Raw genomic sequence first — 18,671 nt, 5'->3', positions numbered from 1 at the left:
TGACATCAGTTTTCTTTTTTTTTTTTAGAAGATAAGTTTACCCACATACACTTACATCCACGCACACGCATACAAGAGCAAAACACACACACACACAGAAAATAATATTAATGTTGTTTGGCGACTTTCGGTCTGTTCATCCTGCCTTCTCTCTCATGTCTTTCTGCCTGCTGTTGTGTATGCATCGCCAACAGTAAGTCTTACCTGAGGTGACAAGCTATGAAGGTCTTTATGTCCCTCCAGCCAGTAAGGACTTTTGCCAAAGCAAGACTCGCAGGGATAACCCCGAGTGAAGGTGAGGCATTCCTACCTGAGTTTAACCTCTCGCCATTTGGGGGAAATGATGTCAGCACCAGAGACTGAACTCATCTCTCGTCTTATATATGATCACCTAGCGACAAGAGAAGGAGTCTGCTTCATGTACTCATTATATAGGATCGATAACTTTCATCGGGTGTAGACACAACATTGTACAATCACGTGATCTTTGGGGCGATGTCCGCTCATTCCTCCGACAGTCGCGCTGTCCGACAGCTTGACGTCTTTCCGCCATTGGCGAGGATGATGACTTCCCTTGCGAAATGTGTCATGCTCTGGACATTTTCTGTTTTGTTTTAGTTCTTTCCCGATCGATGTGTTTTCCATTAATATTTTCTGTGTTCCTTTCTGGATTTTTTTCTGGTGTTGAAGTGTCTAAAGCGCCTGTCACATGGAGAATAGGGTGAAGCGAGTTCGGATCAGAAACATATTCCTTAATATGACATTTGTAGTTTTTCCAGGTGCAATCCTCTGCGTGTGAAAGTGTAATTGATTCATACCCTAAAGGTGTGTGTGTGAAATTTTTATCTGGTGCTGGAGAAAAGAGTTTTACAAAAGGAAAGTCTTTATTTACTTTGACTAGCGTCTTAGTGCAAACTATAATCAGTTATCCACATCAGTAAAAATACGAAGTGTCGCTGGTACTCCAATGAGCATAATACGCATCGCGTGTCATATTATTCTAGCGCCCAGCACAATAATTCATTGTCCCTCAGACTCTTGTCTTGCTAATGTCATTTCCATTGATATTGCTCCTACAGCCCTCTGGTGAAACGCCGATGTCCCTAACAGAACCTTAGCTGTGAGGTCTGTTTCCTTATACAATAATATTTTCTCCAGGAAAATCTTTCTTCGCGAGTGTTCATTAAAGAATTTAGTTCTCCAGTAACAACTGTTAAGAACTTGTTCTTTTATTTCATTATCATTCTGTCTTCACCACTTCTTGTATCCATCAGAAATTCTCAGAGATGTGACTGGCTCACATGACATACATAAAAATGCATAATAAGGCTGTCATTATCATACTAATTTAGTAAAGATGTTACTTTGACTACTTATTTTTTATGCTTAAAGTTCTTCAGCCCCTTTTCGAACATTTGCATAAAGGGCATGTGTGTGTGTGTGTGCGTGAAATCATTTTGTGGAGAATGCGTCTGTCCCACTACATATGGATTAGTGTGCTTGAAGAAAATGTCCAGCTCTTGCTTCTTGCCATGTAGCTTCCAGAGCAGTTTTTTATGACTATGTTATCTCCTCCACACAATGAGAAGCACTGTAGGCGGACCCAGCAGCAGCCTGTGATATTGATTTCCTTCATCTCCCTGACCAGGCGGGCCTTTGTACTGAGAGTGCAACTATATAGCATCAAAGTAAAAACTTAAGTACAAACTCAACAAAATATTTAACATGCCACCGATGGATTAGCACTATTTTGCAACAGAAAAAAATGAACAAGAGACTAATTTTAAAAGAGTGTAAATGATGAACTCAGTCGGCAAATGTCCATTTGGTAAATCTAATTCAGTTCCAATTTAGTCTCCTTTTCTCTGAGAAACCAAACACTCCATTTTCGCCTTTTTGAAAAGTTAACATATGAGTCTGCTGCTAGCTGCACACATCAAATCCGGAGAGGAAGGTTACTAGTTAAAGGCTCGCCTGTTCCTTTGACTGGAGAACCTTGCCTACCAAACACCAAGACTGCCTGATTTGTTTGCTTAAGGCAGAAGAAAGAAGACGGTTGCCTTCTATTCTTCACATGCTGTGATTAAGTCCCAGTTAACCACTTATGTTAATTGCCCCTAGGAGGTGGGAGGGAGAAAAATTGGTAGCAACTAAGGCTGACACGGCAAAGCAGCCAGCCTTGTAAACAGATGCCGCATGCAGAGAAAGAAGTGTGCCAGAGATGAGATCTGAACCCAAGATAGCCAATGCTCACTGTATTGGTCACAGGCGTTAACCGTTGCACCCTGTCTCTAGGATATGGGACTCTTACAATGCAATGCAAATTTAGGCACACTGCACTCCATACTAACACATTGCCTGGTTACTCTGTTAAACGGAATAGGCAACTATACTAGTAGAAATGATTGTGTAGTATTATTAAAGGCTTCACTGTTTGTAGTTCAAAATTGTATCATAGACTGGTCTTTATAAACTGATTTACTTGCAAATAAAAGTATGTACGTGTGTTATTTCAATCTTAATAACCTGTTAAAAGAAATAATGTTACAGCAGAGAACCATTCATGAAACATTCATCCACCTCTTGATACTTGGTGACATACAGTTCTTCCAGTTTAGGCATAACAATATTAATGTAAGTTTGAACAGAATAATATTGATGTGATTGTAAACAGAAGAGTTCTATTTTCCTCACCCACATCTTCCCACCATCCTTCCTATACATGCATTTGTGGACATGCAAGGCATTTGAAAATGTCATCACAACTGCTAGCTCAAAACATCGCACTTTATTTCATTAGTTTAAACTGTTTGAAGTACTGCTGAATTTCCTCTTTAGGGTATGGCCGTGTGGCTAGGCAGGTAGGAAAGTTCTCTGGCTGTTCTACCCACAGCTTAAAGTCAACCTGAGACGTGGTAAGAATTTGAGACAGTTCCTTCAGGCTTTCTTCATCTTTGGCCTGAAAGACAGGGGCATACATTCAGTGGATCATACAAGATATATTACATACATATGTTTATTTACTTACATGTCTGTTCATCTTTGTTTGAGTATTTATGTCACCAGTCTTAAGGATGAATGAGTTGCATATTTTGTTTTCCTAATGTTTGGGTAAACTATCTACAAAACTGTATTCCCCCAGATCTGGGAAAATAATCCCCTTCCCTTTGGTCTCACCAGCTGTATCGTGCACAAAAAATATTCAGAGCTAGCAAATGGACAACTGCTTGAAAGCTATCCAACTGCAAGAAATAAACTAAACATCTAAAGAAGAAAGAAATAAAAAACAAAGTTGTAAAATAATTCCCATATTTTTTTGGCCTTAGACATAATTACCACAATAGCGAGGATTTCTCATAATGTATCTGGCTAACCATTAAGGGTAGACAGGTCTGCATATGATTCCTTAACATTATCTATTTATGCAAAATATGGTCTGCAGGTAGTAACATTTTCTTATCAAACCAATCAACCAACACAAATCCAAACACTACTGGTCTCCCTCCGACCTCATGATGTGTATGCACATATTGCACAAGTTGATTTTGTGTAAGCACGAACTTATATCCCCGTTCCCCGTGTTTGAAAGACTTGCTGAAGATAACAATTCAGTAAGTCATACTTCATGTTATGATGGGATGTTTAAGTGCCTAGGATGGTGTCAAGCACTACACTTGTTACAAAGAAAATGTGCTGATAAATAAGGGAACACATTCATGGTGTAGGCTATTGACGTGACAGGAAAGGTTGTAATAAATCAGTATACAACATTCATATAAACAGGTGTACGAATAACAATACCTCCAATACAACTTTATGCATACGGTCCAAATCAGACAGATACTCCTGTGTGTGTTGAGTCTTATAAAAGAGATGAATGGCAGCAGAACTAGCATGACAGGCTTGTGCTATGAGAGCCCCTAGTGGCCACTTCTTCGTTTTGACCAGATCACTACGAACAACGACATACTGAACGATACTCGTCATTGTTAGGTTTTAACAGATAATAGTTCCAGTTCGTGTTCATAAAAAGAAACGATGTCCAAGTATAAAATGTAGATATCGATTGTCAAAACGAAAGCAACATAAACGCCATTTTGTATGATCTCGCAGTGAAGATCGTCCTGCATTTTTATTGGATAAAATTAGACCCATGTGTAAGTTCTAATATTTTCCGCTTATTTGATTGGATGAAGATGTGGCAGCTTCGCTGCGAATCATGCGCTGGGATGCCGGGGTTGCTTCCGCTGTCTGCTTGGCATTGTTCGCCGTTCTTGTATCCTTCTACCTTCAGTCTCCTCGCATTTTATACAAGTTTAAAAAAATGGGAAAGTTTTCTTATCCGAAGGCACAAAGAAATGAATCGGTTTTAGACGATTATCACGGGATGAAGGTAACAGCATGATTCGCATTGAATGTTAACAATTTACATTCGTCGACTGTGTTGCCTGACTGCTAAAGCACGTATCAAAGAGCGATCTCAACCCGAGAACTGTTTGCTTTAGCTTTAATAATCATAATTCAGGGAATCTCATGCTGAAGCAGTGTCTTCGACATATACAGATTTTTTTGGATCGTGTTAAAGATTGCAGTGCAATGCTATTGTCATTTCCAGTTCTTTTCACTTTCGCTTCCTTAATTTTCATTGATCAAGAGATTAGTGTAAAAGATAATTTTATTTGCCCGAAAAAAGGTTCGTACTTGAGATAAAAATAGGAATTGACCTTATACTCTGTGACAAACACAAAGATTTCTTTATTTTCCTAATTCACAATTGCAGCACAGTTTCATTGCAAAATTATACCTTTATAACAGCATACAGAACGAATATTATAATCCACTTTTGTGAAGGAGCAAATGATGTGTAGTGAAGTTACTTATAGTAATCAGAGGAGGCTAAAACTGTCGGTTTGATCATATCTTATTAATCATTCAGAATGTACTTTTAAAGTTAGTTCTTGAGATTTAACTTAGGTTGTTATTAATTTACAGACAATATAAAAGTAAATTGACAGTTTATACATAAAAATAATCAATATTTTTTAAGGCAGTTGTTTTGTTTATGTTTTAAAAAGGCATTACTTTGCAGTAACAATAACAGAGGGTGAATTTGTTGATGATCCATTCAGACATTGTAGAATAAAGTGACTGCTGCAAATATGTGTGCAGAGATGAAAAATACTTTTCTATCTTTCACAGGTAGTTGACCCATATCGATGGCTTGAGGATCCAGACTCAGAAGAAACAAGGGCATTTGTTGATGCACAAAATGAGATTTCAAAGCCTTTTATAGAATCTTGCCCTGTCAGGGATAAACTTCTGAAAAGGTATTCTAAATCCAACATTTACAGTAGTGTCAATTTGACACAGATCTTTATGTGTGCCCTTATTTATCAGCACATTTTCTTTGTAACAAGTGTAGTGTTTGACACCATCCTAGGCACTTAAACGTCCTATCATAGCATGAAGTATGACCTACTGAAGTGTTATCTTTAGCAAGTCTAATCTTTCATACACTGTTAAATTGTCAAGGTTGTACTAATACAAACTAGTAAATATATCACTTTTATCCTCAAACAGCAGATTCTTATAATTTACAAATAGTAACTAAACGTCTCTGTGTATGTGTGTTTGTGTGTGCACGATAGATACAGAGAGCATCAGTATGTTTTTGTCTATTTTTTTTATGGCTTCACTGAAATTGTTTTAGCGATATAATTTTTTTTTTTTAATATAAAATTGAATCTTTCCTTGGATTACACATACTATATATTCAGTTGATAGGAGATGTTAGATGACAAAACATTAAATTCAGACATAGACTTATCTTTTATTGCTTTAAGCACAAGAGTGCCAGAACCTACTCACATCTTGGAAAATACCCAATCTATACAATTTTCATTCATAATTCACCTTTATTTTCACATATACACATATGATTATCCACCAAAGACATTACTAGAAAATATTATAAGGTTTCACACCCCTATAATACCTTTCACCTCCCTCCTACCACCACAGCCCCCTACACCATCATTCTATCTCTGCCTTCCTTATACACACATTCACCTCCACATCTTTATGTACCAACACTCTTCAAACAGATATTTTCTCTTGGTTTACCACACAGCTTAACAATTCATTATTAGATAAAGTTTTTTCAACATCAAGAATATATCAAGTCCAAATTTTCTAATTACTGACTCATTGATGCTGCTATATAATCACTTGAGAACATAAGGTCCTTCCTTCAATATTTTACAACATTTAATTCTTAGATTTATACACATAGCACAAGTACTTCATCCTCACATTAAACTCAGAGAGTGTGTGATAAATTGTGTGCCTAATTTGTAAACAGGATTACAGAAGTGTGGGACTATCCCAAGTATGGGTGTCCAATGCATCGGGGAGATCATTACTATTATTTCCACAACACTGGTCTGCAAAATCAGAGGTATGCACATAAGATCACACAGTTGTGTTTGTGTATGTGTGTGTGCATGCACAAGAACCAGGACATGTAATTGTTCCCATTTACGTGAAACATGTATTTTAACCAAAAAATTCATTTTATCAGTGCATAGTATCCACAATCATTGTAATATCTTTACATATATGTGTAATTGTGTATATATGCAGTTTTATGGCATGCTTGTGTAATTACCAGATATGCCCATGCATTCATATACACGCAAGAAAAGGGAGATGACTTATTAAGAAAATGTGATGTTGATTTGTTAATATTTTGGGTTTCAGTGTGATGTATGTGCAAGATGCAATTGATGGAGAGCCACGTGTGTTTTTTGACCCCAACAAACTGTCAGTGGATGGCACTGTCTCCCTTCAGGGTCATGCTTTCTCTGAGAATGGAGCCTACTGGGCTTATGGACTGAGTGACAGTGGCTCAGACTGGGTCACCATCAAGGTGAGCAGCAAGTGCAAATGAACTGGATTGTAAATGGAGGATTCCCACAACTTTTTTATAAATATTTGTTTATGCTCTGTCCAAAGGCTAATCTAGGTAAGTATGATTTTAGCAAGATGTACATTCAGAGGAAGAGAATGTTGTACAAGAGAAGGTTTACCACTGTTTTTGGCAGCCCTTACCACTCATCACAAAAAAAGTATTAGAATCAGCTTGCAGTGTATGTAGTTCAGAATATAAAGCCTTTCTGAACTCAGCCATTACTTGTGTCAGGACCATTAGTAGTTGAATTTGTCTTTTTGCACTCTGTAAGGGTCGCGTACAGTGCCTATAGGTGACCAAGCATCCATCTGTAACTCCTTACATATGTGCTTTGGTTGGCTCTGCAATATTTGGATCATGTCAAGTCACTGTAGGCAGCGTCTGTGCCTGTGATGGACAGGGAGAGTGTGGAAGAAAAAGCAAGCAAGGAAGAGGGGTAGTAACTATGTATAGGATAGGCCCGGTTATTCTTTCGTTTGTTCTGTCTCTTCCATCATGAAGTCATATTTCAAGTGCATTGTCACTTGGCCAGTAAACCACTTCTTATTCTTGTTTATATATATATAGCTTATTATAATATACAAAGTACATATACTTTTGAGTTTTACATTATCGCTTATCAAAATTTATTTATGTTCTGTGACATTGCAAATTTTATTTGATTCTTCAGTTTCAAAAAGCACCTTCTGGAGAGGAAATGTCAGATGTTTTACGACATGTGAAATTTAGCAGCATGGCCTGGACTCATGATCACAAAGGACTATTTTATAATGTGAGTAACTTTTCATGATAACAAAGCATTGGGTTTTTTTTATATCAATTACTTTTCATCATGACAAAGGAGTATTTTTTAGTGAGTTTTTGTTGCTCTTCCTACATTCAGCATTTAATGCCATTTCTTTGTTTGTTGTTACTCTTAGCGAAAATCCCAGTAGCAGCCCTTGCCCCCACATCAGAAAAGTGGAAATACCATTTGTGTATATTCAGATGGTACTTTTAATTTACAGCGCTACCCAGAACAGGAGGGCAAGGCAGATGGTACAGAGACTACCACAAACTTGCACCAGAAAGTGTATTACCACCGGCTCGGCACCAATCAAAGTGAGGATGTTCTGGTTGCAGAGGCACCAGACCATCCAAAGTGGATGATGTAAGAGAGAGAATATTTAATGTGTGTGTGTGTGTGTATGGTGTGGTTGCATGTGAGAACGAGGATTCATGTACATACATGCTTAATTAAATGCACATGTATGCAGTTGTGTTCTTCAGGAGACACCTGGATTGTAATATGACAGAAAAAAAAAGTTTTTTGTGAGTGGCAGACCACAGCCGACCTGCTGGTTTGGTGTCTTATAATATATTAAGGTATGAATTGTAAGGGAGGCAGGTTAATAAATAGAATAGCATATGTAATTATAGGTAAGTTAGCTTTGCAAGAAAATTAATATGTGTAATTGAAATGTATTTTTGTAGAGGAGCAGAAGTGACAGACTGTGGCCAATACCTCCTTTTAACTCCAAGAGAAGGCTGTGATCCTGTCAACCGACTTTATTATGTGGACCTTCAGAACCTCAAAGATGGCATAAATGGTGAGACACAATTATTCTTGATAATGCAGGATTGCACATTTGCTTCGGGTTGCACCTTTTAATTTTTTTTTTTGACTTAGACTGTTTAGAAAGCTAAATGAGAAATTTTGTTTTCATTGCTTCTTCTTTTTGTTCCTTCTATGACACTTAACTCTCTTAAACTGGAATTCACATTTCAAATAGGCTTGAGCCATCACTCACATACCAAAAACAAAAGAGTTAATAGGTGACTGTGCCCTTTTCTGAAAACATTTGTTTAAAATATGCTGCAGGTCTATTGCCCTATGTGAAAGTTGTGGACAACTTTGAAGCTGAGTATGAGGTGAGAAACAATGTCTTTGTAAGCCGTCAGTGTAACTAACATGATAGATCTAAAAAAAGTGATTAAATAAAAGGAGTTTGGATTCCTAGGGTGCATGGATGGTATTTGTGTCTAAACTTATAAAACAATATAATGTTTCCTTTATCAGTTTGAATTATGTTATTTTTCATTATAGATACCTCATCCACATTAAAAATGAACAATCTTAGTGTTTTCTTTAAGATGCACTGGCACAGCGTCTTCTAGACTTTTTAAAATATGAATCTTGAATCAATATCTTTAACGTATAATTTATGAGACAATATTCAAAGATAGATAATGCTAAATATTTTTTATCATTGAGTATTATGTTATCATATTCAGACAGGAGAGTTACCCTTTCAATAATCCAGTTTTCTGTGCAATAAAGATACATAATGAAAAATTTGGGGACTCAGAATTATAAAGAATAACTATTTAATCTTGATTTCTTAAAATGTTTCAGTACGTTGCCAATGAGGGGACAGTCTTCACATTCAAGACAAACAAAAATGCTCCACGCTATAAGCTGATCAACATTGACTTCACCAGACCTGAACCAGTAAGGATAACCTTTTACAGCAGATATATAGTAGTATGGTAGGATCACATTTGCTTAAAAAAATTCTTAGTGTGTTTCTGTTGGAGAAAATCCTAGGCATTGGGAACTATTCTGCTGCAGGAAAACTGGTCAACGTTGATCGACGAGGATGAGAGTGCAGTGCTGGAGTGGGTATCCTGTGTTAACCAGACAAAGTTGGTTGTCTGCTACCTGAGAGATGTAAAGGTGAGCCGTGTTCAACACAAGAGTAATTGAAAGAGAGAGAGAAGGAGTGTGGGTGTGTGTGTGCACACCCACGTGCACATGCCAGTGTGTATTATGTGAAAGATTAATTATTATGATATCACTAAAGCTTGTATTTCCTATTTCCCCATTTACAAATGCTAGGCCATCTTTTCTGCTAATATTGGTAAGTCTGCAGAACACTGTTATGACATAGTTCACTGGCTTTGATCACTGTCATGCTCTGTGCAGAGTGAGCTGTTTGTACATGACCTTGCCACAGGTCAAAGAGAAGCACAGCTGCCTTTAGATGTTGGTTCCATAGTTGGTTTCTCAGGCAAACGAAAAGATAAGGAGGTAGGTCAGAGTTTATTGTTTTGATGCTCTTATAACATGGTTTTATTCAGAACTTAAAGATTGCCTTAAAATGTAAATTTTGGGGGGTAATATCAGCTTCCATGCAAAAGCCACATCAAGAAGGTAATTCTAGACTCAATATGCTATGGCTTACAGTTTACTATTATGAGTAAAGGTAAGATGATCACTTAAAAGTGTTGCATTTTGATGACAAGAGGATTATGTTGATGATGATGTTGATGATGATGCACAGGTATCCATCAAGAAGATGTACTTTGGTAGAAACTGGCTAAGCTGTCAAGATGTTTGGGATGGTAGAAGAAAAGGGGGAAGGTATATTTGAGAAAAGTAAAGAGGGGGGTGTTGATGGGTTGACAATTACTGGCTGAAAGAAAGTTCTCTTTTGAAAAGCAGATTCCTTGGCAGTTTGGTCAAAAATATAGTAGTAAACAGGCTTTTTGCACTCATAATGCATCAGATAATGTGAAAATGGCTTGAAATCAATGATTTCCAGATATTTTACCACTTCATGTCATTTCTGACACCTGGAACTATATATCACCTTGACATGCAACAGGGTACATATGAACCAAAGGTATGTTATAATTGTCAGATACAGTTTTTTTATAAAGTACATTTTTAAATCTCGGCCTTAAGATTTGTTCAGTGGATAAGTAACATTTGTGTATTTTACCAAATATGGTGTGAATTATAACACTCTTATAACAAATGCTTTTTTCTTCAACTTAAAGAATCATATGTTTGCTAGATGTATCAGGAATGAAATACCTGCAAGAACTTTTATGCCATCTCACATTTGCAGTCTTATTGTTACTCTTTATTTTAATATCATGCCATTATGTTTGTTTAAGAAAGATCATTTGATTGAGGTCATGATTAGAATTTTTCTTACAATATGCTTAAAAAAACGTATGATAAACATTTAAGAGAAATTGTCACCAAGTGGTTTGCATGTGCATGAGACAAAAGAGTGATGTGATGAATACAGCTAAGATATGTAGTTCACACTGAATCTAGGTTTAATTTTAAAATACAAAAAGTAATCAGAAACACTTGCTTTGCCGATAGACTTTCTGTAACTCTTATATCTTTCATATCAGTTTTAAAGATGCTTAGTTAACTAAAGCTTCTCATATTTATTTCAAGAAAAAGTAATGGTGAAAATAGTCTTTAAATCTTGAAACAACCTTAGAATTAATTTATAATTAATAGTTAATTTATGATGTGACAGTAAGCTGATGAGTTGACCATTGCAGGTTTTTCGAGAGATCAGGGTAACTGGATTTGACGCCAGCAAATTTGAAACTGAACAGAAGTTCTTCACTAGCACAGATGGCAAGCAGATACCAATGTTTCTCGTTCACAAAAAGGTTGGGACTAGAATAAAAGTCTTCTGTGGATTCTTGATAGGCAAACAGAGATTTGTGTTAAATCGATAGTAACAACATATTTTACATTAGCCAACTGCATGTATGTTTTTGCCTGCATGAGCAGGCACATATGCTGTACTCAGAAAGGCATGCATGCATGTGCAGATAGCACACACAGACATATAAAGTGTTTTTATGTGCAGATTTTCACTGTGCTGGGTGAAATACCCTCAGTTTTCTGCAATATGTGAAACAATTATTTCAAAAGTTTAATCATGCCACACTTACTGTCAAACAACCATAGCTTTTCAGGAGTAAACATTCTTTCTTCATTAAACACAAAATGCCACCTTGACAACTGTGTCTGTACATGTACTAATGCTGTAGTTAGACTTCTAATCTGGATGTGTACTCACTGTGTAATCAGGGTTTAGTCCTGGATGGAAGTCACCCTGTGATACTGTATGGCTATGGTGGATTTAGCATCTCAATAACTCCTTCCTTCTCACCTTCGCGCACAGTTTTTCTGCAGCATTTGGGAGGTGTCTATGTTGTTGCGAACATTCGTGGAGGAAAGTGAGTTGTTTTTATTTTTCTTGTTTTGACTTTTGTCATTCATTCTTCTTTTGATATGATATGGCAACATATATATCGATATTTGTGTTTCCATCTCTTTGTGTGTGTGCGCATGCAAGATAAAAAAAATAAAAACCAGGGATTTTCATTCCCGATGTTAACAATCCCTACTCCCTTTAAAATTTGTTACGTCTTTTCAGTGAATATGGTGAAACATGGCACAAAGATGGATCTCTAGACAAGAAACAAAACTGCTTCAATGATTTCCAGTCAGCTGCTGAGTTTCTGATTGCCAACAAGTACACAACTGCCAAAAAGTAAGTTGACAAGTACTTTATGTTCTCAACAAGAATCATGCATCGCTAAATAATGGCAGACATTTGTGACACTTTGACATTCATTTACGTAAGCGAATATCTTTCATAATGTAAATGGATTTATTTCTCTTTTCACATGTTTTCTTTTAGATGTTATTTTTGTGATTTTTTTTTTTTTATTTCAGGATTACCATAAACGGGGGTTCTAATGGTGGACTTTTAGTTGGTGCATGTTTGAACCAACGCCCTGATCTTTTTGGTGCTGGTGTGCTCCAAGTAGGGTAGGTGCAGCCTTTAGAGCTAAAAGAATAAGTTATAAAGTTGGATTCATTTCCATGGAGTGAGAAAACTGGAAAAATGTGCATGGTTTTCTTAAATATATGTTTCCTGTGATGGCTTGTGTGGTGAAAAAGTTTTTCTAATTCCTTTAAGTTAATTTGGTAAGGACTGTGAAAAATTTATTTAACATCAAAACACTAATTTTCAACAAAAATGCATCTGAACCATATGTATTTTATGTGAAAGTATCAAAATCAAAATTAGCTATCTCAAACTCGACCATGGCATCCCAAAACTTCTACTTTCTGGAGTTTCCCCTAATTGGGTCCTTACTTTGATCACATTTTCTCCAAGACTTTCAAAGAGATATCAAAATGAATGTGCTTGAAAATTTACATAACAGTTTGCATTCTACAAAAATATTAAAATAAATGATCTATGATTTTGGGTACTGTCTGCAAGATATTTTGAAAAAATAGTATATTTAAAAAAAAATTGATCCCTTCCAAAAATTTTCACCATAACCACCTAAAAACACATTTTTTACTTATTTTATAGTCAAGCGCAAGTAATGCCTAGAGTTAATGCCAAGGAAAAAAACAAACAAACTTGGAATACAAAAATTCTTGAATCTTGGAGTATTCTTAAAATTGCATCAGTAGCTTGCCTTTTATTCTATTCTTATCTGATAAATCTCTCTTATTTTAAAATTTTTGACGGCAACAGTGTGCTGGATATGCTGCGTTTCCACAAGTTCACAATAGGACATGCCTGGATCACTGACTATGGATCATCTGATGATCCACAACAGTTTCAGTGGCTTATCAAGTAAGCTATTAGGGAGAGATCTGGTTTCTGACTAACCTAGTGGTCTGTGAGGTTTTTTTGAAAATTTAAAATAAAACAATGAATTTCACTGGAATCATTCTTTAATTCTGTTTTCATGGTACTTGACCTTTATAAAAATTATTAAAGCAGATAAGAATTCTAAAGTGTTCTTGACCAATGTGAAACACGATTATTGGCAAGTTCGTGTATTACTTTTTTCTGTGTATGCTTAACTTATTGTATGATTGTACTGAAACATACAGTGGGTTTGCATGTCTGTGATAATAAAGAGTCTTCTTTCATAAACATCAAAAATAACAATTTCAGTAATGAAGAAGCTGTTCATATTTATAATATGAGAAATTTTTTAGTCTTCATTAAGAGGTATTGCTCTCGATTTTAAGGTATTCTCCTCTTCACACAATACCAAAAGAACCAAAGGGGGGACAGTACCCTGCCATCTTGCTGTTAACTGGAGACCATGATGACAGAGTTGTGCCTCTTCACTCGCTGAAATTCATAGCCCAGCTGCAGCATGTTTTAGGAGAGGCTGAGAGCCAGGTGAACATCATTACTTGCTACAGCAGCCATTGATTTAGAGATTCACAGAAACACAAAAATATCCTTACAAGCACATAAAATAGACGTTTAAGTTCAGGCGTGTAATCCTTGGAGGTAGATAAAACAGTTCAGACAGGGATGTTTTTTGTTATGGATGTGTAAGTATAAATGTGTAAGAGAGAGAGAGAGAAAGTGAAAAAGTGAAGGACAAACATTATGAATAAATTGGTAGTTTTGTTCACTTCCAGACAAACCCTTTGCTGATTCGAGTAGATACCAAATCAGGTCATGGTGCTGGAAAACCAACTTCCAAAGTGGTAAGAATATTTAGAACAATAGACAAGGTGAAATGTAAGACATCTCTGATTTCTTCCTTTTAGAGAAATATGTGTGGGTATGTGTCATTTAAGCTTTATAAATTGACTTTTAATACATATTTTAAAAAGAAGTAAGTCATAGTGTTTTGTGCTCTTCAGATTGATTTTACCTCTGACACAATGCTACTTACTAATATAGAAGTCAGAAGAAATCCAGCAGATACAAGTTTTCATATTTAAACATACATCCATCCTTTTTTTTAACATTTGCAGATCGAAGAAATTGTTGATTTCTACAGTTTTGTGTACCAGACTATTGGTCTCACATGGACAGATTGACACACAGAAAGCTGCCAGATCCTCAACTCTAGACTCTAGTTCACTTGTGGGAGAGAACACTAAGCAATGAGAATGGCAGCCATTATCTTCTAGAAGCAGCAGTGTTTGCATCAATAACAATAACTTAGTCACAATAACAGTCATGCTACTGTTTCTTTTCTTTTGACATTTTTGTGTGGACGCTTCTATTTTGAATCTTTGGCAACAAGGTCACAGCATTTTTGGCATGAATATTTGTGTATAATCTGAAATAATTTGAAGTATTCAGAGCAACAAAGACCATCTTTGGGAGAAGAAAAAAACCACTATGACTCAACATGTATGTGTAAAATACTTTTTTTGTATCACATCTGATAGAAGTTAGATTTCAAACAGAGTGTGTGCTATTTTATTACATTTGCATGTGGAAATCTTTTAATGTCAATCAGGTATTTTTGTTATTTTAAAACAAGTTTTTACGTGAGAAACTCAAGACAAGAAAGAGGAGAAGAGAACCACAATATGGACATTTTATCCATGCTGACAGGCTAATAAACCACATTTTAAATATTTTGCAGGCTTTGCTATTTTCCTTTTATGGAAGAAAATGGAACGTTACAACAGTTTTTTTCAGATATCAAGTAATGGTTGTGTTCTGCAAGAGCGAGTGTGGCAAAAAAAAACAAAAAAAGAAAAGAAACTGACGAATACAGAAGATAACAAGGAAACTTGTCCGAAGCTTTTCACAAATTGCAGCACTCGAAGACAATCTTGCCGTGGATGAGCTCTTGAAATATTTAACATAGACAAATAGTTTCTGTACAAATCTCTCACGAAGAACAGAATGTCCTTTAAAAATGTCTTGAGGAATTCAACATGTTCTTAACAGAGAAGTTGACATCCGAGTGGTTAGAAGGGTTGTTCAGTAACTGAGTAGAACAGCAAACTTGCATTTCCAACATAGAAAGATGGAATTATCACCTTCCATATCTGCGGTATCCCGCGTGAAGCAGAGTGTGAATCTCTTTTCTTAAAACTCGTAGGAAACTAAAACTATGTGATTTGAAACGAAAGTTCATAAACAGTAGTATTTTCCAAGCTTTAATATTCTTGAATATCGTACGTTTGTCAGCTGTGAGTTCATGTACAAAAACACTGGAAGAAGATCGCGTCTGTAGGTTCGCCACAGTGCCGAGCGCTCGCCGGCGGAGATGGGAATTCGTTCTTTCTTTCATTTAGTAGGAAAGTGCTTCCTCCTTGATAAGAAAGGAGGGAGAAACCCCCGAAGGCAACTCCAGAAAACAGGTGTCACATACGGAGTGTCTCGAGATGAAGTGGTAATTATATAATTGATATAATTCAGGAAGTGGTAAGAAAGGAGTGTCTTTACCAACTGCACCCGCGGTTCTCAAACGGTGGGGGGCGCGAAGGTGGTAATTTTTTAAAAGTTTCTTATACCGGTATTAGTGAAATTAGCTTACATTGCTGGCTAAGGGGGGCGTACAGACGTTCCTTTGTTCGTCAGGAGGGCGTTACAAGTAAAAGATTGAGAACCGCTTGATTGAGAACTACACTGTTAGTCCCTTTGTGCCATGACACACCCACCTGAGGAAAAAAAGAGAAAATGTACTTTACGTACAATTTAGTGGTTAATTCTGAGGCGATACCAGTCGATGGCAATGCGTCTTCAAACGCATATAACCAGTTGTTGTTTGGGTGTAGACGTTTATAACCGTGACCAATGGCACGACTGTACCGCATGGATGATTATTGTTTGAATGAGCGGACTACATCGCATGAAAACCTTCAACCTGTACGGACGATGTTCGTTATCGAGCGGACGACCAGTCTCAGTGTCAAGCCAAAGGCTCGAAGTGTTTTGAAATTTGTTTCTTTGTTGTGTTTCACATCTTCCAGGAAAGTCATTTGGGGTAAGATCTGATTTTTTTTCCTTTCTCTCGACTCATTCTGGACCAAGCTCATTTGAGTACACAGCAAAGGCGAAGATTTTCACACTGTATCATCAAGTTTTTCCTTGAGGAGTTTTTGAAGAAGTTTCCACGTAGACAGTACGAATCTTTACCGCCTGTCTATGAACATTTTCTGAAAAATTACTAGACACGAATCTTTCGCGCCTTGTCTCGGATGTTTATCTGACAGACTACAAGAAACCTAAACTTTTCCTTTGCTTGCTTTGTGCCTTGCTTAACAAACTGAATAATGTTCCATGTAATTGCATCCTTCCTGTTTTGCAGTTTTGTGCTTTGTTTAACAATTGATAAGCGAATGTTTCATTTCATATTGCTAGATATCTTCGTCTCCAAAAGTTTGTTTTCTACCGTCCATGTCACTTCTCCCCTCCGCCCCACGCTTCATCATTTCCCTCTGCAATCTCCTGACAGGCGACCTCTCTACTTGTTGAATAATAATAATAATAATAATAATAATAATAATAATAATAATAATAATAATAATAATAATAAAGGAAATGGATTAGACTGAAACTACCCCCACTCCTCAAAAATAAAACCCCCGATAATATCGACCACGCCGATTAAAATGAGTCGTCAACTCGACATTGACAACTCGTTGTGATTGAGAGAGACGACAAGGAAAGAACAATCTCAGTGGAATCGTGTTATGTGGTTAACAAACAGCCTGATACGAACTTGTGTTTATTCTTCTGATGCAAAAAATCTTAGTCGAAGTCTTCTTTACTTGCTTTTCTGAAAGCTGCGCTTTCTGTTTGTTCGCTAAGCTTGAATGCCATCTGTACTTGGGTTTTGAAAGAGGGAGGGAAGGTAGCAAAATATACAAATCTGTTTTCTTTTTTTTCAGTTCTAGGAGCCATTGTCATCATATTGTCCTTGTGTGTTTTCTTCAAAGGGTTTTTCATGGACAATTCGGATATTTTCATGATGTCCCTCTCGCCAGACGAAATGAATCGGATCCGGAACCAATCGTTGGTGACGTGGACTCAAATCCACAAATCAACGGCTTCCAAAAAGATAATTTGTCACGACTTAATGGGTCGCCTAGGCAACGTCCTCTTTCAGTACGCTGCCGTACTGGGGCTTGCCCACGCCAACAACATGAGCTTCTACTTCGACGACAAGTTGGGAATACTCCAGGAAATACTCCTCAACCCCCCTGTCTACGAGAACGAGGTCCTTTTCCGGTCACACTGTCGTAGCACTGTCATCATCCGCAACCAGAAGGATGGCGCTTTTGACAGCCGGTTGCTGTACCTCAATCAGCTACTGGACGTCAATGTCAACGGCTACTTGCAATCGTGGAAGTACTTCAGAAGTGTGGAACAGGAAGTGAGGTTGGCGCTACGGTTCAAAGACTGGATCCTGCTCAAGGCCGAGCGCTTCGTGCAGGGTGTGAGGCGGAAGCTACCCGGCAGGACACTAGTCGGAGTACACGTGCGCAGAACGGACCACAACGAACCCGAGGTCGGACGGATGGCAGCATCTGCCGAGTACCTCCATAACAGTATGACGTACTTCCGGCGCAGGTTCTCGCCCCTGACGTTCGTTCTGGCCAGCGATGACCTGGACTGGTGTCGCCACAGTCTTCGCACGCAGGACAACTCTAGTGACGTCATCTTTCTCAACATGCACGAGCCAGCCGTCGATATGCAGATCTTGGCCTTGATGGACCACATGATCATCACTGTGGGGACATTTGGGTGGTGGGCGGGCTTTTTCAACACCGGGTTGAAGGTATACATGAAGAACTTTTTTGTTCCCGGGTTGAATTTTTCGAAAGAATTTTCAGATCCCAGTGACTACATCTACCCTGGGTGGATTCCCCTCTAACCTTCGCCGAAGTAATTAAGAGTGTCTTGGATCTTACTGAGTGATGTCCCGCCACCTGACTGGCTAGATGATAATAAATAACAACAACAACAACAACAACAACAACAACAAATAAAAAAAAAGAAGAAGACATGGCAGTCGCAAATTTAAACTGAACGGGGAAAAAGCCTTCACATTTTCCTGATACCCTCCAGGAAAGTTTTACTTGACAACAAAAGCT

General features: G+C 37.4%; 3 protein-coding genes across 3 annotated transcripts; 2 read left to right on the top strand and 1 right to left on the bottom strand.

Annotated features, from left to right (window-relative positions):
- Positions 1 to 2,766: 2,766 nt before the first annotated feature.
- On the bottom strand, positions 2,767 to 4,122 carry LOC112561985 (putative peptidyl-tRNA hydrolase PTRHD1). The gene is made up of 2 exons (XM_025234877.1): positions 3,802 to 4,122; positions 2,767 to 2,959 (listed from the first exon to the last, which is right to left on the bottom strand). Exons 1-2 carry the CDS (start codon positions 3,985 to 3,987, stop codon positions 2,789 to 2,791), a joined length of 357 nt encoding a protein of 118 aa, XP_025090662.1. The 5' UTR covers positions 3,988 to 4,122; the 3' UTR covers positions 2,767 to 2,788.
- Positions 4,123 to 4,204: 82 nt separating this feature from the next.
- LOC112561978 (prolyl endopeptidase-like) lies at positions 4,205 to 15,200 on the top strand. Its single transcript, XM_025234870.1, has 20 exons — positions 4,205 to 4,393; positions 5,200 to 5,327; positions 6,362 to 6,457; positions 6,760 to 6,928; positions 7,641 to 7,742; positions 7,978 to 8,120; positions 8,444 to 8,559; positions 8,832 to 8,881; positions 9,366 to 9,461; positions 9,582 to 9,686; positions 9,936 to 10,040; positions 10,555 to 10,635; positions 11,318 to 11,431; positions 11,859 to 12,007; positions 12,208 to 12,324; positions 12,510 to 12,605; positions 13,330 to 13,431; positions 13,836 to 13,992; positions 14,241 to 14,309; positions 14,583 to 15,200. The coding sequence occupies exons 1-20, from the start codon at positions 4,220 to 4,222 to the stop codon at positions 14,646 to 14,648; spliced, it is 2,235 nt and encodes a 744-aa protein (XP_025090655.1). The 5' UTR covers positions 4,205 to 4,219; the 3' UTR covers positions 14,649 to 15,200.
- A 562-nt stretch (positions 15,201 to 15,762) lies between these two features.
- On the top strand, positions 15,763 to 18,590 carry LOC112561979 (galactoside 2-alpha-L-fucosyltransferase 2-like). Its single transcript, XM_025234871.1, has 2 exons — positions 15,763 to 16,558; positions 17,466 to 18,590. The coding sequence occupies exons 1-2, from the start codon at positions 16,369 to 16,371 to the stop codon at positions 18,449 to 18,451; spliced, it is 1,176 nt and encodes a 391-aa protein (XP_025090656.1). The 5' UTR covers positions 15,763 to 16,368; the 3' UTR covers positions 18,452 to 18,590.
- Positions 18,591 to 18,671: the final 81 nt, after the last annotated feature.

The sequence above is a fragment of the Pomacea canaliculata genome, linkage group LG4, assembly GCF_003073045.1.
Source record: "Pomacea canaliculata isolate SZHN2017 linkage group LG4, ASM307304v1, whole genome shotgun sequence".
Classification (NCBI taxonomy): Eukaryota; Metazoa; Mollusca; class Gastropoda; order Architaenioglossa; family Ampullariidae; genus Pomacea; species Pomacea canaliculata.
The sequence above is the reverse complement of the archived record's forward strand: the minus strand, read 5'-3'. Positions and strand labels throughout refer to the sequence as shown.